The sequence below is a fragment of the Syngnathus typhle genome, linkage group LG12 (genome assembly GCF_033458585.1).
Source record: "Syngnathus typhle isolate RoL2023-S1 ecotype Sweden linkage group LG12, RoL_Styp_1.0, whole genome shotgun sequence".
NCBI lineage: Eukaryota > Metazoa > Chordata > Actinopteri > Syngnathiformes > Syngnathidae > Syngnathus > Syngnathus typhle.
Genome location: NC_083749.1, coordinates 3,842,571 through 3,864,204, shown reverse-complemented (window position 1 = coordinate 3,864,204; position 21,634 = coordinate 3,842,571). Strand labels below are relative to the sequence as shown.

The window sequence follows — 21,634 nt, the reverse complement described above, 5'->3', positions numbered from 1 at the left end:
AACCCTCTCAGTTGTCGTCGGTCAATCAGCTTTAGAATCTGCGTCTTGTGGTTTGCTTCAAGCCAAAAGAGGCAAACATAAAAGCGGGAGGCGGACCAATGAAGGAGTATAAAGCGACATAAAAGACAAATGGCAGAAGCATGGTTGTTACCGAAGGCCATTCAGGAAAGAGATGTTGGGGAAGCAGATCACAACATGGAATACGATCTCCCCCAGGAGCTCGCATTTAAACTCTCCCTCTACAACAAAAACCTCGACAAATAACAAAATGAAAATGTCAACTTGAAATGATCTTTTTTTAAGTACATCAGCATCTATCCTCTTCTACTTCTAAAGAATCCACTTAGAACCGTTTCCTCCTCTTCTGGTCTGCTCCGTAAATTATCCAGGAAGTTCCAGCATAATAACTTTCACAGACTTGCTTTCATTCACAATATTTCAACACGAGCACTCAGTAGCGAGGAGACCACTGCCAAGACCAGATTGTGGTCGAGATTGTTTACACGACACTATTTTTAAATAAAGAACGTATTAAAACCGACGTGGCTTTGGCCGTCAGCAAACTTGAATGCTAAAGTCGGTTGTTTGTGTTGGCGAGTAAATCTCGAACAAAACAACAGAGACTGTCTGTCCGACTCCAAAAACCTTGATCGTGTATCAATAACTCTCTTCTTTAATTAGCTGGTTATATTTTTAATTGTTCTTAAAAACCAAAATGTCTCAACTGCATGCATTTCTGCACCTTTTAAACTAGCCAAACTATGCATTCTCCAGTTACGACACGCTACAGGAATCAAAGTCTGTGCCCAGCCTGGAACAAATGCAGTTCAATCAGTTTTTACAGTGTTGTTTTTGAAGGAGGAGAAAAAAAAAAAATCCTCCGACTCTGCTCCACTGCACTCGCCAAAGGAACCCGGTCGGCTGCCAACAGCCGGCCACTTTGCTCATTAGCCAGATAATGTGTTTTTTATTTTTACAGCATGGCTACTTTATCCTGCAGTCTCGCTACCAGCGTCATTCTCGCATGCACGGACGGACACACACCGGCAGCGATTAACAACTGCTATTTATTGAACAAAGCCATCAAGCTGCCCACGGCAAACACGGCACACAATGAGGAGGAATTGGAAAGCGGTGACATCACTGTGTACTCTATTGACAATAGTATTGGGACACCTGCTTGTTAAACTGACACAAAGTGCAAACATGGAGTCAGTCAATGTTTCCACTCTTCTGGAAATACTACAATTTGGAATAACTCCATGAGGATTTTTTTTTATTATTATCGAAAATTTGAAAAATAAAAGTTCACTGATTAAAAATCGGTTTCACTTCATCCCAAAAGTATTTTGTAGTCAATTTTCCATGGTTTGTTAAAAAAAAACGTAAAATGAGATGTTTGCGTTTCCGTGCCTCCGAGCCGTGTTATGGTTAAAACATGGGTGTTTTGTGTCACGTGACAAACCGGGTCAATCGGAGGTGTGTACGATTGGGTGGGTCCACAAAGTGGCCTGCTGCTGCTGACATTTGCCATTGATCATGTCGCTTTATAGACTTTCTGCGGTTAAACCCCCCCAACAGATGATTACAGTGGGGCCTCTGTAAGGCGGAGGGGGGCGGGGGGGGGGGTCATGACTTTCATCACTCCTTGGTTCCACCCACCCCCACTTGTAAGGTGGAAATGACTTTCTAAAGCTAGCTTGGAGATAAACGGTCAATTTAAATTTGACCTCTGTTATGTTTCTATTTCATCAACCTCTCAAGCAAACAGTTGCACAACCCACGCCGGCGCAAGCTAGCTTCTCTGCTAATCCCATGCGAAATATATAGGACATGGCGCATTAGCATGGGTGTGTTACATGAAAGAAGCGAAAGGCTAATGTTAATCGGAATTAGTTTGTAATTCCCAGACAAAAGAGAGCGGATTAAAGTTGACATGTTCGCATGACTAGACTGCTTTTGGGTTGAGCCCCCCCACCACCACCACCGATCCAGAGGACAACATGCGGGTGACGTGGGTGTCGCAGCAGTGACTGCTCGTGTCCACCGGGGGATTACGTTGGGATTGCTTTAATCATTAAAGGACGTTTTCCATTATACAACAAATTCATAGTCATCATAAATCTTGTCAGTGAATGTACACTTGTTAAATTGTTTATCAAAACACTGTTTGAATTTAAGAAAAGTTTTACGATAGCAACTCTGTGCCAAATAAATAGACCTTTAATTGGAACAATACTTCCCGAAAAATGCCCTTTGGGAGATTCCAACTGCACTTGAAGACTCTTCAGAGTCACAGAAGACACGATCTAACAACACTTTTCACAAGCTGCCAACAAGCTGTAAATTCTCATGTAAAATAGGCCCAATGTCCCTTTAATGTCTAGACAGGAGCGCCACATAATAAAGACAAACGAGGCCCGATCGGTTATTCATTTTCATAAGAAGCCGTCCCAGCTTCTGATCTGCGCCGTAAATAAAATCAAGCAGGTCTTTATATCCGCACATTAGCACGCCGCACCATCCCCCCGCGCCTTTAGAGAGCTGCCTGTGTTTTACGACCCCTGTGCATCTTACCAAGGATACACAGAAAAACACAAAAAGAGGCCTGCGGTGGGCAGCCCACATAAACTCAGCGTCTGATATGAGGTGGGCCAGGAGAGAGAAAGAAGGGGGAGTTACCAGAAGGGATTTTCCAAGAGCATTTTACTACCAGGGTTGTATATCACAACCAATCCAGACAGAGGCTAAAATGAGAAGACCTCGTTCTCCCTTATCACCGATAAATACACACAAGGGTTAATTAATAAAAAAATCGTGAGAGTAAAATATCGAAGATTAAAACACGCAGTGTTCCAGGATCCACGTACTTCTACACACACAAATCTGAGAGGGAGGACGTGTAAGAAGACCTCCTGCGATCCAGTCTGGCAGCCAGCTTACACTCTGGCAATGCTGCTGCACACTGTCACCTCCACTCATGACTGGCTTGTTACAGGATTTGTGGAGAAAATCCTTCGCACATACACACACACACGAGACAGATCCACACGCAAGACCAGCTCCGTGTCCTTTAGAACTATCTTCAACTTAAGTATTCTTTGGGTTAACATGACGGGGAGCGATTTCAAATGCTGACGCAGCAAAAGCAAATTCAGGTCCTCACGCAATGCCAAAAGTGGCTTACACCTTCCGAAAACATCTCAGAGGTGAGCAGGCTTGACCCTTTCTGCTCCTAATTGATCCACTGAGAAAAAATAAAAAATAGAAAATCAAAGCGCTTTCTTACCATGAAGTAATATTGCTAAAAGGTCCGTGTCACATCATGTTTCAAAGTAATAGCAGTGGACAGGCCAGCTAACAGAACTAATCCTCCTAACGCTTAATCACTTTCATTCAACCTTTCCACAAATCTGATCTCATCTTCTTTCCCTGCACACATTGAAATGCGTTTGCTGAACGCATCTTTTGCCAAATGTGCAGCAGTTTGCTATTTAACCTGTAATATCTTATGTACAAGGGATTATAAATGTTTAGCCTAGAAGCATAGCCAATTCTTGCTCAAATAATTTGCACCAAACAAAAATGTGTACAAACCATTTTAGACAGATGCTGCTCTCAAAGTATTATCTGGAATTTTTTGAGTAAATAACTTTGATTCTATTTTCATTTAACTTACAGGTGCATAAATAAATATCTTTTCTAAATGGAACAGGTCTTTGCAGCTTGTGACGTAACGCCAGAGTGGAAACATGTTAGCCATGCTAGTTAGCTATGCTAGCCATGCTATTCTATTTATTTCACTAATTCTAGACACTCAAACTCTTGTAACTGGTTGCAAACATTCATTTGAAGACAACGTTATCAAAATATACTAAAGTTGTCAGGCTCACTTAATAGCGCTTTTGAAATCATGACCCCTGACGGGACAGGTCAAAGGTCGCACACAACAAATATTGTAAAAAGACCTGTTCTAGGACATCACATGCCAGACTATTTTGTAACTCCTTGCCTTTAACTCCACCGAACGTTCTTTCCTTTCATTTTTTTTCTCGTCTGTCATTATCTTTAAAGACGTGCTTGACGACATTCTGCTGCTGTTATGCATCTTGGGCACACACGTGAGGAGGTGACAGCATCCCACAGCTGCCCGCAACTTCATTTTAGTACTCTCCTGCTGAGAGCTTCAAAGTGTTTACAACAATGTGTGTTTTCTTTGTGTATCTCTGTGTGTATTCCCGTTACGCAACGGGCGAGATCTTCCCATCTGGGCATCTCTTGACCAGCCGAGCGAGAGACGACAGCTCTGCCTCGCCTGCTCAAAAGTGTCCTGCTCGGCTTCATGGTGCAACATGGGGCCTCGAAATGATGCAACATTTATCATCATCACCGACACTGTCAGCCCGTTGGCCCTCATCAGCTTTACACATGCATGGCGGAAAACATGGTCCATCTCCACAGGGTGTCAAACAAACTTCTTACCCACCAATCTAGATTATCCTGCTAAATACGTCAGTCTGTAACACCCTCCCCACCCAATCCTCCATCTTCCTCCCCACAGGGCTCATTGTGGTGGAAAAGATGCTAAAACAAAGAGAGCAGACAGCGCCGTGATAATCCTCAACATAGCAGCTGTAACCGAGCTGCATTTTTTTTTTTTTTTTTGCTAACTGTGCAAAATCTTAATGGTTGTGGCAATGTTTTTCCTGCAAAAAGCACTTCAACACATCTTTCACATTGACTGCAAATGTTCCATACGGGATGTGAGAATTCATGTACTACTCTGCCCATCACATCCTGCCAGGGGGGGGAGCAAAACAAAAGCACAGACACAAAAAAACACTTACATTTGATTTCAACCAGGGCCACAATGTCAGTGGCACAGTTCAAATAAATGAATTATAGATGCACAGACAGGAGATGCGTCGGCAGGAAATTTAGGCAATGAGCGCTATCTGATTTCAGACTGTAACACATCCCGGAATAATGATATGATAAATATGCACTCGCGCTGGAATTAGGATAAAGTGTGCCTCTCATTATCAATAAACCCAAAGCTAGACACATAATCGAGAACGGCACTTGAATAATCGAATGAAATTGAGCACTTCCCAAAAGCAGATTCCTGCTGTAGTGCCAAACTGACCTGCGGGGGGCAGTAAACTATTACAATACAACATTAAAATAGGAGTAGCAAGCTAGGCTACCTGTTAGCTTATCTGGTCATTTACGCTACAGTTGTAAACTCCTTGTCATGTGTACTGTGGAATGACAAAGTAACACAATTGTTACTTCTCTATTTTTGGCCCGGCGACAGCTCTATCGCTAATAATGCTCTATCGTTCGTCATACAATATTGGTGTTAACCACAAACAAAGATGCAAATTGTAATCGGCCTCGAGAAGAACGTGATAATTGTTCAACATCATTTTTTAGAGATATCTGGTTAGTTGGCCTTTCAGGACTTTGGTTGAACAAAGAGCCGATTATCTGCCTACTACTAGTGGGGGGTCAATGTCTGAAGTTGAAGCCAACAAACGTGTTTGTCAAAGAAAAAAACAACACCAGCGTTAAACTGAGGTTGAACCACGAGCATGAGAATAGCTTCATTTAGTCAGACTGACAACTGCGATCGAATTTCCAGACGGCGATCTCGTGTGAGAAAAGGCCGCTTCAACAAAGACTGACTGCATTGTTCTCCCACACGAGTGACATTCCAGGAATAAGCAGCAGGAGATCTTTCTCCCAGGCGAGGCTAACATCTGAAGAAGAGACTGCACGCATACGCTTTACACTCACAAGACACACGTTTCAACACAAAGGTCACTCACCGAGGTGGTCTCCATGGAAACTGTTATCGTGCGACATTCTCCCGTGATGTACAGCAGGTGGCCAGATTTGACCGGTCTTGCGAACGCTGACAATGGTGGCCTCCGACATGACCACGTGGCCCCCCTGCTGCCGATGGTGACGCTTCTGCGACTGCGGCGTCGGGGGGCTGCTGCTGTCGAAGGAGTGCTGGGAGTTCTGGGAATTCTGCGACGGCGAGCGGCTCTTCTCTCGGAAGGGTCGCCGGAAGGCCGTGGTGGGGCTGGGCGAGACGTGGCTGGACTGTCCCGACGAGAAGTCCTCCTCGCTGGACGTCAGGTTCTCGTTGGAGCTGCAGTCCGGCGTGTAGCCGCCGCCCCCGCCGACGTCCTCGAAGCTCCCCGGGGAGTATGAGCGGCGGGGCCACGTCAGGAGGTGGTCGTCACCGCCGCCGTGGTCTCGCATTTGGACGCCGCCCCGCCCGTCGCCGCCACCGCCTTCGCCCATCATTACGCCACCGACATAGACGCTGGAGTAAGCTTGGAAATCAGAGGGTTGCCAAGGCGGTGGAGGAGGCTTACCACCGTTGGATCTTTGAAGTCTCTGATTGGGTTCTCCGTCTTCATACTCTGCATCGTAGCCACAGGTGCTCTCGGTGGACCGACCCCTGTACACGGGTCTGGCGCGGAGCTCCCCGGCCACGGTTGCCAGGTTACCAGGCAGCGAGTGCAGGGATCTCTTCCGCTCCATCTGCATGGCTTGGTTCCCCAGGGAACTGATCTTGTCCGAGACTTCGCGCTCGTTGACCCGAACCAGCCCCCTGTCGTGGTGGAACTCCATGTTGGTGTAGAATGGTGGCGGTGGCAGCGGCGGCTGCTGCTGCTGCTTCTCTTGACCTTTATCGCCCACAGAGTGAGAGTTGGCCCGCTTGATCCTCTCAAAGTTGGATCTTAGAGCAGCCACACCGAGGCCCATGCCAAGCTTGTCTTTGGGGTCGCAGGGCAGCTCCTTCTCCGGGGGCGGAAGTACCGGCCTTCGGGGCGACGCGGAGACGCCTCCTCTTTGCTTGGAGGGCGAGAGCCCGTCCAGATTGTCACAGGATGTCGACTCAGCCTGTTGGGGCGCCTCGAAAGCCGACTCCAGCCCGTCTCCGTGGGATGCCGACTTCCTCGCCGGTTGAGGTCTCGGTTTGGATCTGCCGGTTCCATCTCCGTGAGGCTGGTATCGGCTTCTGTCCACGATAGGAGCGGCACCGTAGCCGCCGCAACCCACCCCGCCGGTCTCCTGCATGTGCGGCTGCTGAGACTCTGCCCCCTGAGAGGCACTGGGGTCCACCCCCTCATTGAGAGGCGTTTTCCTAAAGCCCCAGCGCTGTTTGTCGTAGCTTTTCCTCTCCTTGGCCAGGAGGGTTTGCAGGTAGATCATGCGGAAACGTTCCTTGTTCACTTCTTGCTCCAGTCTCCTGATGGACGCTTTGCATCTCTCCAGCTCGTGCTCGATACCTCCCACAGACCTCAGCTCCATCTTGGGGGGTTCCGACTCAGGGAATTGAGCTTTCCACGCCTCGATGAATCCCACCGGCTCTACCATATTGTGTCTTATTTGTCCAATTCAACGCAAGCTTTCCTCACAACAGCTCACCTGTGATTAAATAGTGTTTTCAACAGGCCTTTAAGATGACCTGGTCACCAGCACAAACTGATGACACTTGTCGTGGGCAGCATATCCATTTGCGGACAACACAGCGGCTGTTTAGGATGACCGGACGGAGGAGAATGAGACATAATGGAGGAGAAAAGGCGGTCTTTTTTTCTCGTACATTATTCCAGATTATGTCACTTTAAAGAAGGAATTCAAACAAATAGTTGGTGTCCACTGTCAACTCGTAAAGAATCCTGAAAGAAAATGTCTAAGAAATAAACAGTCTCTTGGTTTGCTGACGGTTTGTGTGGGTAGGTCCGGACTTGGTAGCCCCGACAGGTCCGTCTACTCCAAGCCGACCATTAGGCTTCAATATCAGGTGCTGCTGCTCCTTTGTACCGCCTAAGCGTACGGAGAAAGGATCATACGGACGTAACGCAAGCGAAGACAGTATCGGACTCGTGTAAAAACCGAGGCGGCGGTTCGGTGGCAGTCAACCGTTCGGTTACTATCTTCATTTTCTTACCCAGTGTGTGTGGTAATGTTGTAATTTAGTCCGCTTTTCCCCAGCGGTTTGGTCGTGCTTGCTGGGCCGTGATGTTGCGGCTGTGTGTGTGTGCTCCCATCTCACAAATGTGAAGACAGAGAGAGTGGAGGCTGCGGGAGTGGGCGGGGCCAAGGACCCTGAGCCGGCTGCTTAAAGGGACAGTGCACCAATCTCTTGCCCCCGCCTCCTCAAGTATAGATTTACATATTCTTAATATTGAATTACATTTGAAGTGTTTGTTTTATCTAAGCCCCACTGACATTTCGAATACTCTTTATCGTTATAGGAACAAAACTTACGAGTGTTTTCTTCTATGGTGTCAAAATGAGCTTTGGTAAAGCAAACTTTAGTTCAACACTGCCATCTGCTGGACGAACGAGTCATTGCCGCCAACATCATGGGCCGAATTATTAGGCTCACTTAGGCCACACTAAATATAGAAAATACGCAAAGAAACTTCAAATATGATCTTTATTTACCTGAAAACACAACCTCTGTAATGCATCTACAATCACTATCAGAATTTAAATAATGATAGTCATATTTTTACATGTGATTAATATACATCTTTTTTTGAAACCCAGGTTCCTTTGTAGGGACCGCACAGTACACCTCTTATTAGATCACAGTTTTACAGCAGTTGCCAGGATCATAAAGACCTATAGAGGCAATTGAGGAAAAAAGAAAAAAAAAACAGCACTGTTGTATTGCAGGGATGTCTTAAGAACGAATAACTCACTAGACAGAAAATGATCGGCCTACAGTAAATAAGATGAACGCAAGCAGTCCAGAGCCAAATTTATAGTGATGAGCTGTTTCTACTAATTGTGCAAACATTACAATAAAAACAGTGATTTTCAAAAAGTCTACTATAGAACCATCTTAGAATCTTAAGTCTGAATGTAAGAGTATTTATACATTAGAATCTATAATTACAAACTGTAAAAGCCTACATACAGCTGCGAGGCATGCATGATGTTTGTACACAAAATGCAAGCTAAGACCAAATGCTCCCAATGTTGAGTCACTACATGTCAAAACTACCATGAAAAAAGGGAAGGACGGAACATCATGCTAGAAGAGAAGAACATGTTGGACTTTCCTGCGAACTAAAATGGAGGCTGGGTGAAAGCTTATGTAAAATAATAATAAATACATCATGTATTTGGTCTCTTTCCTATGAGAATCGGTTTCTCTGTGCACCAAAACCACAAACACGCACACACATCACGACTGAACAAAAATATAATTTGCATCAGTTTTAGCTCGTGAATGTTTTCTATATCCACATAAGGCCTATTTGTCTCTTATCGTGTCCACATATCTATAGTGAGCACTTCTCTGTCAAAATAATCCAACTTCTTGTGTGAGAAAGAGAAACGGGCATTTTGTGAACATAGTAATTAAAATTGAGCTCCAAAACAAATGTGTTAGTATTTTTGTTCAGTGTACATACATAGTTGTCATGGAGAGTGGAATGATTGATGGCGCTGTCCTCCGAAAGCCTTCAAGATTTTTAGGACAGCCAACCTAGGAAAAGAGAAACAATGTCTGATCATTAAATTCATCATTAGATGATTCAAAAACAAAAGGTTGAAAGTGGGTGGCACACAGGTGACATTCACAATGCGGGAAAGTGGGCAAGTTTACATTTCAGATTTGATGATGGGGGAGAATAAAAGTGAAATACTCACTCTCGTGACAGGGGGAGCCAATGGAAGGCATTGAAGGAAGAGAAGCACACCAATGTTGTTACACAAACACATCCAGGCGTCTTAGTATCACTAACATGCTTTCAATATCCACAATGTTAATGCGGTGAACTGGATGGCCACTCAAATATGTTCACACCAAGTCTGGTAAATATGTATTTTAGATTCAAACTAATATCTAAAAGCCAAGCATTCACAAGTGGAATTCAAGTATGCTTTGCACGTTGCTTCAATTTATATCATCAATTTATATCAAAGAATAACAAACACTTTGATTCAAAGGGTTCATGAGTGTATTTTTCTTTTAAGTAAAAAAAAAAAAAAACAGTTTGGGGGGTATTCATTTGGAATCATTTGAGTCATAATTAATTTTTTTAATATTGTCCTTTGAATCAAAAGCCATCACAACGGTTATATACACAATCTTGAACTACTTGGTCTCTAAAGCAAATGGATTAAAAAAAACACACACACACAAAAAGGAATCTTTAAAAAAAAAAAAAAAATGGTTAGAGGGAATGTGAGACTGCTCCATTTTCTGCACACGCCACCCAAGGGGCGCACCTCAGATGTTACAACTGAGCAAGACTGTGGGGAACCATCCAGAGATTTAACAGAAAAAAAACCAAAACATTTGTATCACATTGAGGTAGCTGCGATCTTCCCAGTGCAGAAAACAACGGCTTATTTTAAATCATAAAAGAAAAGTATCCATAACATTAATTTCTAGTCTTACATTTGGAGAAGAAGGGGGGCGCATAAATTAGAAATGACTAACCACATACGGTTCATGCTTGGTCACGGGACATGCAGTTTAGATTTTTCTGGAATTCGTTTTTTTTGTGTGTCCTCCCCCCCGTCATCTAATCGAAGCATTCCCAACATTCACACCCAAACCTTTCCCCCTCCCCGCTCTTGTCGGCCACGCGTCGCTTGTCCTCTGAAAAAAAACGTTTACACTGAAGACACAATGGTTAACATTAGAAAAGAAGAAACATCAAGGCAGTACGTCTAAGCCACGCCGGTCCAAACGAATTTACAAAGCCATAAAAAAAAGAATTTGCATAAAATAGTGTTCAATCTCTGTACAGATCCACAATCTTCCTACTTTCTTTTCTTAAGTGGCGCTAAATAATAATTACTGTAGTGACACTGGACTGATGACACTCGCAGACAACCAAAAGGATAAAGCTTAAAAGGGCATAGGGGTTCATTTTAAAAGTAAAAGTGAAAAATGCCAACTGTCAATCTCGTCTACGTGATAGTCATAAAGCCTTATGCCAACTCAAATCAGGTAACTTTAACGTGAATTCAAATTTACAGTTGCTCCTACTCATAGACACACACACACACGCGCATACTAACTATACAAAGACACACGCACACAAGCTACGCACGTGGAGGCGGGCAGATAGGGATGAAGGATGGGGGGGGGAGCCAAAGTGTGGCATGGGGGGGGGGGGGGGGGGGGAGTGATGGCTGTGATGGAAAAGTCGAGGTTGTGCTCAAGTCAGTCAGCACCAGAACATCTCGGCCATGTTAGTGTCGGTGCTGTAGATCCAGAGGACCAGGGGGAGGGAGAGGGCCACAAAGGGCCAGGAGATGCCCTCCATACATGCAGCCAGGCAGCAGCCTTCCGAGCTGGCCGCCTTCTCCAGCTCTTTACCCGGCTCCAGGTAATTCCTGGCCGCAAATTTCAGCATCTCGTCCAGTAAAATGACCGGCAGGGAGATCTTGAGCACCACTAGCCACTGGGTCAGATTCAGGGGGGTGATTTGGAAGATTATCTGGCAGGATAACAGCAAGAAAAAATAAGTCAGTGGTGTGGAAGAGGTCACATTCGCTGGCACCCACGTCACCATCTTATATAAATACTTGACAGGTGTAGCTTTAGTGTAGGCCCCAATAAGACATCCTTACCGGGAGAGGCTCCACATAGAGGATGAGGAAGTGAAGAGACATTGAAAGGCAAATTGCTCCCAGCAACCACACGTTCTCCCAGGGTGGCATACGCAACAGAGACTGGTTCTCAGAGACGCTGAAACAAAGCAACACATTTATTGTCGTCTTTAAAAATAAAGAAATAAACACTACCATGCAAAAGGGGGGGGGGGACTTTCTGGAATCAGAGATTATGGAAAAGCTCAATTAAAAAAAACAACCAACCTATTGAGAGCGTTGCACATCTCGATGGTGACCAGCACAGACAAGGCCATGGTCATTGGGTAAGGAGACTCAAACACCTTACAGTCAACATCCTGGAAGTCTATGTTTTGTGGTCCACACTGCAGGAAGTGGCTCTGAAAGCAAAAGAATACAGCAATGTTGTTGCTTGTTGCTGGAACTTAGGGGAGAATGTGAAGGCACAGAGTTGCCATGAGGGAAATTAGACTTGTAGTTCATCATGATGATGATGAGTTCATACCAGCTGGTAAAATGTGATCCTGGGTCCATCTTCGGCAGCGACAAACCACCAGGCGGCGGCGCCCACTGTGGCGGCGCCCACGTAGCCTGGCGAGGCACAGCAAGAACACAACAACTTTATGAACGCTCTGATCAGGAAATGAAAGCACACAATCACCTTCAACACAATCTGAAAGATCATATTTACATGCTAACTTGCAAGTCCTGCCCCTTTTATTTTCCTAAGATGCTCTGCATTTATTCCATTCACACACTCGTTTGACTTACATCCGATGGCGAGGTAGCGGAAGAAGAGCCACCCGGAGATGAGGGGCTCGCGAGCGTTGCGGGGGGACTTGTTCATGATGTCCAAGTCTGGCGGGTTGAAGCCCAAAGCGGTGGCGGGCAGACCGTCAGTCACCAAGTTAACCCAAAGCAGCTGAACTGGGATGAGCGCCTCAGGGAAGCCGAGGGCCGCCGTCAGAAAGATGCTACAATACACACGCCAACATTTCTTTTCATAAAAACTGAGCACGCTGAAGTGAAAAAAAAAATGTTTTGTGTGACCCCCCCGCTTACCAGACAACTTCTCCCACATTAGACGAGATGAGATATCGGATGAACTGCTTCATGTTGTTGTAAATGGCCCGGCCTTCCTCCACCGCGGCCACAATGGTGGCAAAGTTGTCGTCGGCCAGCACCATCTCGGAGGCAGTCTTGGCGACCGCCGTTCCCGAGCCCATGGCGATGCCAATCTCGGCCTTCTTGAGAGCGGGGGCGTCATTCACTCCATCGCCAGTCTGAAACCAGTAAGGCACAACATGAGACCCACACCAATCTTCCCAATTTAAATTATTCTTTTTCTCATCTCACCATAGCGGTAATCTCATCATAAGACTGCAGATACTCGATAATCTTGGATTTGTGGGACGGCTCCACGCGTGCAAAGCAGCGGGCCTTGACCACGGCTTCTCGTTGCGCGACAGGGCTCAGATCGTCAAACTCGCGGCCCGTGTAAGCCATGCTGGCGACGTCGTCCTCCTCGCCAAAGATGCCGATGCGTCTGCAAATTGCAACTGCCGTGCCTGGAATGGACAGAAGGACCCCATTATTTACATCCTGGGACTTTCAAGAAAACAACGTTTTTTTTTATGTGTTTTGCACATACGTACCTTTGTTGTCTCCAGTGATCATAATTACTCGGATGCCTGCCAGACGACAGAGCCTAATGGAAGCCGCCACCTCCGCCCGGGGAGGATCAAGCATACCCACACAGCCCACGAAGGTCAGGTCAGTCTGAGGAGAATCAACAAAACCATAGTTCTTGTACCCACACGGATAAAGCACCAACATGGCAATGCCACAAAGTTGAAAAGTCAGCTGCGGTTACCTCGTAGTCAACAAAGCGAGTGCAGTCCTCCAAGACCAGCTCCTCCTTGCTCAAGGGGTTGTCTCGGGTGGCCAGAGCGAGACAGCGCAGGGTGTCTCGGCCGCTTCCGTATTCCCTGATGACTGACATCAGTTTGTCCTTGATGCTGGGGGTCATGGGCACCTTGGTGGCGCCCACGCGGACGTGCGTGCACCTGTCAATCACTCCCTCTGGGGCACCCTATGTAGAGCACACCGACCTTTAGGGAACATACTCAATAATAAAAAGTAAGCATGCTCAACAATTGGCTCAAACATACCTTGACAAACATCTTGACCGCAGATGAGCGGGCTTTGTTGGGGCTGCAATACACAGACATGGACTTCCTGTCTCTGGAAAATTCTAACGTGAATTCTTTTTTCATCAGCTGCTTGATTACCTGCAATGCAACAGAGCCGGTCAGTTTTTTTTTTTTTTGGTTCATCTTTCGTATTTTGAGTAGAGTTAAATGTTACTCACGGAGTTGCAGGCATTGGCTCTCTCGATCTTGGAAAGGCCTTTCAAATCGGTGTCGAACACATTCATCTTCTCCACCAGGCACGTGAGAGCAGTCTCGGTGGCCTCGCCCACCTTCTCATACACACCTTTAGTCTGGAAATGGGGGAAAAAAACACACACACATTTAAAACCACAGCGTCCATCACCTGACAGCAGAGCTGAAGTACATTTCATACGCAAACGCACGTCGTTATAGTCCAATGAGGAATCGTTGCAGAGAGCACAGATAGTGGCCAACTCCACCAGGGCATCATAATTGGAACATTTCACCTGTTTGCCATTCTGGTACCTACATAAAGACACAACACAGGCGGTTATTAAGTAAGCCTCGACACATCAATGCAATAGGATGACTTTGTTATACACTGCACTCACACTTCTCCATCTGGGGCATATGTAGAGCCGGTAACAGTGAATTCCTTCAAGGAACAATGCTTGCCGTCAGCCTGGTCAATGATAAACATCTGCAAAGCAAAAACATTAAGATAAAAATGATTTTTAAGAGAGCAATTCAATTATACAACATCAGACTTGAGGAGGTTCTGCAGGAAAATGGGACTGAAGCAGCATCCAGCAGATGGCAGCAGTTGACCAACATTCACAAACAAGCAGCCATCTTTAAAAGTCACTGACAATACATTTGAGCCTGATGTATATTGGCTGTATAAATGAGCTGAAATGAATCGGGGAAAAAAAATTTGAGCTATTTCAATTGAAACGTGCGCCTTACCCTGCACACAGACATCTGATTGGTCGTCAGTGTGCCGGTCTTGTCGGAGCAGATGACAGAAGTGCAGCCGAGGGTTTCCACAGAGGGCAAACTGCGGACAATGGCGTTTTTCTTGGCCATGCGCCGTGTTCCTAAAGCCAGACAAGTGGTGATGACGGCAGGCAGACCTGAAAAGCAAGATGTTTCATGATCAAAAAGACGCTACAATCAAATAGTGTGTCAGATAATCAAACTTTGCACACCTGGCCGCCGAGCTTACCTTCAGGGATCGCAGCCACTGCCAGCGCCACAGCAATCTTGAAGTAATAGACAGCCCCTCGGATCCATGAGCCTCCATGGACGGGATCGCTGAAATGTCCGATGTTGATGAGCCACACAGCGATGCAGATCAGCGTAATCACCTGGCGCAAAAAAAAAAAACGGCAGGCCGCAATTCATTTTGACGCTTCAGACGTAATAAGGAATCAAACCTGTGCACAGCCAAATAACCCGAGCGCATTACTTTAGAAAGTTGCTGTCCGAATTCATCCAACTTTTGCTGCAGCGGCGTGCGCTCTTGCTCCGTGGCGGCCATCTCGTCACGGATTTTACCGATCTCCGTGTTTCCGCCTGTGGCCACCACCACGCCGACGGCCTTGCCGGCTGCAATGTTGGTGCCCTGGGAGGAAAGAGAAACTTGCACATTAGGTGAAATGTGGAAGTGGATGGATAGTCCATCATAGACGACTATGCTGAGCTAAGCACTTATGTAATCGACTTGAATGTCACATTTTAAGCAAACAAACTCTCACAGGTCACTTACGGAAAACAGCATGTTCTTCTTGTCCTGGTTGACCGCACGGGGGTCTGGCACCGGGTCAGTGTGTTTGATAACAGACACAGACTCTCCTACAAGGAGGAAACATCAAACGGTCACATGTGCAGCAGTTGTGACGGACGCTGCAGTGTGTGGGAAAAGTCTTTCCAGCTGTCAAAGCAGGCAAGACAACCATCAAGCGGCGCCATGATAGGCGGGAGGGCAGCTGATGTCGCCGCAACCCAGCATGTTCTGTCTGATAGGGCGCAACAGGTCGCGTTTGACGGCTGCGTGGCCTTGAATGGGGAAAAGACGAGCGGAGGGGAAAAAAAAAAAATCGCTGAAACCCTAAAAATACCCAGAGGAGTTTCGCTACCAATTAAGGCAGTTGGGACGGACGGACAAGATTTAAGGCCTCGATTCACATAAAACAACTCTCACGTGCCGCATCCATCCTCAGATGCCACTTTGAATATTTTCCACTGCTGTGCAAATCACCCGCCCACATCTTCCTTTTCGCCACATCCCTCAGGTTTGATTGTTTTGTATTGACTGTGTGGACGTCAAACTAGAGGACGGCTTAGAGGGAATTAAATTCAAGGGGAGGGAGGCGGGTCATTTATTTTTCATCAGCTTGAAAGGACCGTGTGGCAGCTGTACAATCACATTTTGAATCTAGGTGAAAGAATTTTACCTGTTAGAATAGACTGGTCAACTCTCAACGTGGTTGACTTGATGGAGGTCAGCCTGATGTCGGCGGGTACTTTATCACCAACTATAGACAAAAAAATAAATGAAATAAAAACACAGAAAATTCATTAGCAGCATTCCATGCTTAGGCAACGTTGCAATATCAACAAGTGATAAATTACATTTATCGCAACTATTCCTGCAAACGGGGGAAAACAACGAGCAATGTGTGTTGGCTCTAATCTGCGACAAACAAGAACGGATGAGCATCATAATGGATTCTTTGATCATTAAAGCAGTTGAATGGAACAAATTGCCAAGTGAAAGCGTCTTGACACAACAGAGACAAAATGGAGTGCAATCCTGGAATCGAACTGGCTGACCCGCTGTATAGTCCCGACTATTTTGCTGTCTAATAAGATGCAGGAAAAATAACATCCATTTTACTTATTAATCAGCAGTCAGTCATTTAATCGCAAAGATCATCAAGAAAACTGCGCTAGACAAAACGTTTTGCTCTAATGTATGGCTTGAGTTCTGTTAATGAACCGCCTGGGAACCAAATCCAGATCCATTACGCATCCTTTCCTCAATAAACTTCAGACATCCCTTGTAAAGCTAAATGTAAACATACAGCAAATCCTCGAGTGTGTCGTCCTTAGAAAGTAGTACAGGCAGAGAAGATTTTAGGATCAAACAGAACGTGTGCTTTGTGCTATTTCCCTGATACTTCTGTAATTTTGCAATATAAAAATTGCAATCTCGAGACCCTTGTGAAGACAGACATGTAAACCCCTTGAGCCTCTGAAGTGCCCAGGGAGGGGAGAGAGAGAGGGAGGATGTTTCGGAGAATTAGATGCAAGGAGTCCTGCAAAACACACATCCAAAAATGGCTAAACTATTTTGATCAGCTCCAAATGGATTGAAGGGGCAGGACCAATTTTTGTCAGCACATGTGCCAACATTCTCACGACCAGTGTCAGGGAGGGTGAAGAGACTTTTTTTTCCCACCCTCAATCCATATTATCAATAAGAAATGAAGAAACAAAAAGCATCATCACCACTGTCCAATGCCAATGCGCAGATTCTTTAACGTCAAACTCTTGAGACAAAACACGACCAAATATGGCCTGCTACTATACTGGACGCTGTCAGAAGCTCCTCTTCACCACCTGCCTACCATCAAACGACTTTGGAGCTCATCTCTTGAACAGAAAAACAGCAGGACCACGCAAATCTGCATTGGCGTCGTGATTAGAATCCCTCAAGCTACTACCAGCAATTTCACCTCAACTTGTTATCATTTTGCAGAGTCCCCATATATTCTTCCTAAAACAAACTCTGATGTCGTAATCCAAAACTTTGCGGATGTATTTTTAGCTCGTCTTATTCCGGGAATGCGCTGGCCGGAAGGAGGAGGGACTTTTCCTCACCCCGATGTGAACAAAGGAGATTATCTTTGATCTGATCCCTGGAGGAAGACAAATTGTGTATAGTTTGGGTCTTTTCGGAACTGAACATCTCCGGGCCGACTGTCAAAACAAAATGACCACGAGGATAAGAGTAGAAATCAATTTGAGAAGAGCACACTTTGCATCTTCCTCCTACCAGCCATTCCGCAGCACGGAGGGGGGTTGGATTTATTTATCTTTTTTTAAAAATTTTGTTCCATGATGCGTTCTGGAGCGGAGAGCGAGGCACGTAGGCCGACAGCCTTCAATGACCTTTCGCAGGGTCACTCGGGGGCCTCCAGAGACGACTTGTGCTCTCTTCATGAATAGAAAGATCACAATCCCACCCACGCAACGATAAACGCCGCTGTCAGTAAAAACGGAGCAATAATTGCGGGGGGAAGCCAAATATGCAAGAGTGGTGGGATGGACAGCCGGGAGTTTGGGACATGTTCATCTATTACATAACTGTATCTATTTCTAGTCATATTTCTGACAGTAAATCGCCCAAGAGGAATCTGCAGTATAGGAAGTACATTTTTCCCCCGATTGCTCAACTATTTCAAAAATAATAAAGTCGTCATCTTACCTGCAACCTCCACAATGTCCCCTGGCACAATGTCCCTGGCCTTGATCCTCTGGACAATCTTCCGATCCTGGCGGTAGACCTTTCCCATTTCTGGCTCATATTCTTTTAGGGCTTCAATTGCATTTTCTGCATTACGCTCCTGATGTTAAAAAAAAAAATCAAAAAAAAATCAAGCACATTATGAAAATAATTACATGTTCAAGCTGCTTTGAGTGTTCAATAGATTACAATCATAGAAGTATGAAGATTTTATGACAGGTATGAATAAAATTAGGCAAGCTGCCAAAGAAAACAGACGTTTTATACGCGACAACAGTCACTAGTTGAGGAGGCTTGCTTAGTTAAAAGTATGGCGCAGTGGCACCGTTGTTTGTTCATCGAAGAGTTTCTTTACCTGCCAGACTCCAACAATGGCGTTGGCGATGAGAATAAGCAGAATCACAAAAGGCTCCACAAACGCTGTTACGGTTTCTTCTCCTTCTTCAAACCAAGCCAGCACCTGGACCAAAGGAAACATGAACATTAAATGCAACTCAGACAATAAATCTTGATTAGCAAAACTAGTTAAATATGGTTGAGTCCATGAAAGCAGGTCATCTACTTTCCTTACCTATTTTCCTCCAGATGACATAATACACAGCACGTGTTAGCTCATACCAGCTTACCAGGATGTAACTAAAATATTAGATGAGTCACTTCACTGCCTCAATTACAATACACAAAAAGCAAATGAAGACATTTTGAAACAGGGTGGTGGAAACTGCAACTGGTATCAACCAGCCCTTCTGCACGCAATCAAATATGATTCAAAATTAAAGCAAAATGCATTCAAATATAAAACGTTTGCATATTATTCTCATTATCACGAGTATTTATTGTTTTGTGTTTGCTCTTTGGGCAACTTAGCTGTATTGCACAATTGTTCCAATATTCAATTAATAACAAATACATTTTATTTCTAGGCGATGGCTAAACCATCAGAATGACACACTGCTATCGATTCATTTCCACTTTTATCAGTCGACCAGTGTTCAAGTATACCGAAAGTATTTGCCACTCAAACTTCAAATGGCCCTTTGTCAACAGGCTTCTCATCTCAATGACACGTAGGTGATATATTCATCTGTTCACTGATTAACAACGCCACAGTCTTTCACTCCCAAGCGCAAAGGCCCCAACTCGAATCACTGTTGTGAGACAACGCAGGCTCAGAAGACATGTTTGATTTGCATTAAGAGCAGAAAAACACTTAATCTACAAGGATTTATGTTTGCTAATAAAAGTTGTGGACTGTGACTCAAATGTATTTGCCTTAGAAAGACAATATATCAAGAATCACTTAACTGCTGTTTTCCGTTCACTTTAATTCCCGCCCGTTGAATCACAACCCACTCAGACAGGGTTACTTCAACAATCCTTTTAAAAATAGCAGTTTGTAGCCACAAAACAGCTCCGGTTTACATTGAGCAATGACAGAGTAATACTCACAAAGGATATGCAGGCAGCCAGTAAGAGGATCCTCACAAGCAGATCTTCAAACTGTTCAACCACCAGCGCCCAAAGAGACTTGCCTTTTAAGAAGAAAAAAACATAAAGTTATTTAAATTAAGCATATTTTCAGTATATAAAAGACAGTTAATATGTACTCACCCTCCTCTGCTGGCAACTCTGCACATCGTCATGAAGGAAACCCAGATAAAAAAAAAAAAAAAAGCAAGTTAAATTGAGTTCCATCATTAGTATTCAAGATTCAAGAGTTTTTATTCGCCATGTTTGAGCGTGCCAAACAAGGAATTTGACTTCGGTAAAAACACACCCTCTGTTCAACATTTAGGTGACTAACAACATTCAGGACATGTGAATAATGGCAAAAACAGTGTGGGCCAAATTCAAAAGTATACAATATAGTACACAGTACCACAATAACTATTGTATTCGTAAAGTAAATCAGGTCAGTACTCGTTTACGGCACTTCACTACGCACACAGTGACGTCACCATCTGGTAAATGTCCGTTACAACACCGGTGGCACGGGCCATACAATTGTAACACGCCACGATTTAAGAAGCCCCGGTCCTTACCGTTAGGTCCAAATCGTTCCCGTTGTTTCTTGATTTGCTCCGAGCTCAGGCCGGTGCTCTCGTTCACGTTAAAAAAGGTGTAAACTTCTTCAACCGTCTTAGTGTGCGCGTTGTCCATGGTGAATGGCCACTCGAGGAGACCCGTATGCCTCTACTGGTCCCGACCTCGACCTGACACAGTCCTGCCTTGCTTCAAAGCGATTTGGTTTGAAATTAAAATAACAAAACGACCTTTAACTGTGGGGCTGTGTATAGATTACTTAAACAGAGGGCAAAACAGCGAGCAGGTGTCTGCTTAGAAGGGCCGAATTAGCGCCTAAGGTGCTAACGGGTAAGTTAGCCGCTAATGCTAAGCTAACAATTCGGCTCTGGCTTGATTTCGCCGGTCGCGCTTTGCTCGCTCTCCCGAGAAATCTGCAACGGATTGTTCATATCATCAACGTCGTAAACGTACGCCCCGATCTCTACATAGACGACGCAGCGCGAGAAAAAAATGACACGGACGAATTATATAAACATGCGGTTGTCTTGTAGCTTACTCCTAACCTGCTTTGAGTATGTATTATTGCGGAATCACCAGCGTCGTCTACGGCTCTACGCTATTGCATTTGTCCGCCGCAGCCTTCGTGTGAGTCGAATGCGGTGTTCGGTGTCCGCATGTGGAACGCTCGGATTGGTTACTCAAACCGGAAAAGTCTCGTTTCTGATTGGTTATCAAACCGGAACTCCTTTCACGCCATCTTAATTTTCTATGGAAAGAAAATCTAATAAAAATAAATATAATCACTCTAATGTCCACCATTTATGTTGTCTGTGCTAGCAAATCAGAATCATTGGAATCTTATTTATAAATTGGACGAATTACAACTCACATTTTTAAAAGTATATTGTGTGTGGGCGGGCCCTGTGATTGGCTGGAGTGACGTCGGTTAAATTAACGAATTAATGAATGATTAAATAAAATAAATGAAATATTTGTTTTGTTATCTCCCGGGATGCTGGTCACCTCTGCTAAAATCAGCTACATCCTGAAGTCAAGAGAGAGCCACCATTCTGACTCAACCAGTGTTAACGTTTTTGCTGCTGTCCAGTGGATAATAGGTTTACTACACAATGATTCTCAATGCACCTTTCCGAGTAATGGAACTTCGATTTTCATTGGCAATCTCCTTATATTATATAGTAATTTCCATACTTTTGTATTCATATACTCAAGCCTGCAGTCTCTCTTTTTTTAACATTCATTTACTTTTCTTGTT

The 21,634-nt window shown here is 44.9% G+C and overlaps 2 protein-coding genes across 3 annotated transcripts in view; both read right to left on the bottom strand.

The window, feature by feature from the left end:
* The window catches only part of bcr (BCR activator of RhoGEF and GTPase), a 34,006-nt gene extending 25,924 nt beyond the window's left edge, over positions 1 to 8,082 (bottom strand). Inside the window, exons 1-2 of one of the 2 annotated variants that reach the window (XM_061292676.1) lie at positions 6,390 to 8,082; positions 5,832 to 6,305 (exon numbers count right to left, since the gene is read on the bottom strand). In XM_061292676.1, the coding sequence (XP_061148660.1) occupies positions 5,832 to 6,305; positions 6,390 to 7,398 (1,483 nt within the window). In that variant the 5' untranslated portion in view covers positions 7,399 to 8,082. Of the gene's footprint in view, positions 1 to 5,831 lie in introns of both variants that reach the window. The other variant, XM_061292675.1, reaches the window with a different exon arrangement.
* A 371-nt stretch (positions 8,083 to 8,453) lies between these two features.
* Positions 8,454 to 21,042, bottom strand: atp2a2b (ATPase sarcoplasmic/endoplasmic reticulum Ca2+ transporting 2b). Its single transcript, XM_061293266.1, has 23 exons — positions 20,376 to 21,042; positions 19,945 to 19,962; positions 19,783 to 19,865; positions 18,689 to 18,793; positions 18,295 to 18,433; positions 16,259 to 16,339; positions 15,571 to 15,656; positions 15,271 to 15,426; positions 15,028 to 15,169; positions 14,769 to 14,935; positions 14,414 to 14,502; positions 14,225 to 14,327; positions 14,000 to 14,131; positions 13,800 to 13,919; positions 13,502 to 13,720; positions 13,284 to 13,407; positions 12,985 to 13,196; positions 12,691 to 12,911; positions 12,400 to 12,602; positions 12,134 to 12,219; positions 11,875 to 12,008; positions 11,629 to 11,746; positions 8,454 to 11,495 (listed from the first exon to the last, which is right to left on the bottom strand). The coding sequence occupies exons 1-23, from the start codon at positions 20,491 to 20,493 to the stop codon at positions 11,223 to 11,225; spliced, it is 3,129 nt and encodes a 1,042-aa protein (XP_061149250.1). The 5' UTR covers positions 20,494 to 21,042; the 3' UTR covers positions 8,454 to 11,222.
* Between the last annotated feature and the right edge of the window lie 592 nt (positions 21,043 to 21,634).

Bases quoted from the DNA above. Each gene is read 5' to 3' on its own strand.
- atp2a2b (XM_061293266.1), bottom strand. From the start codon at position 20,493: ATGGACAACGCGCACACTAAGACGGTTGAAGAAGTTTACACCTTTTTT. The intron at 13,721-13,799 runs GTATGTTTGAGC...TGCTCTACATAG, and splicing joins CGGTCAAGATGTTTGTCAAG to GGTGCCCCAGAGGGAGTGAT. The intron at 11,747-11,874 runs GTTGGTTGTTTT...GCTTTGTTTCAG, and splicing joins ATGTGCAACGCTCTCAATAG to CGTCTCTGAGAACCAGTCTC.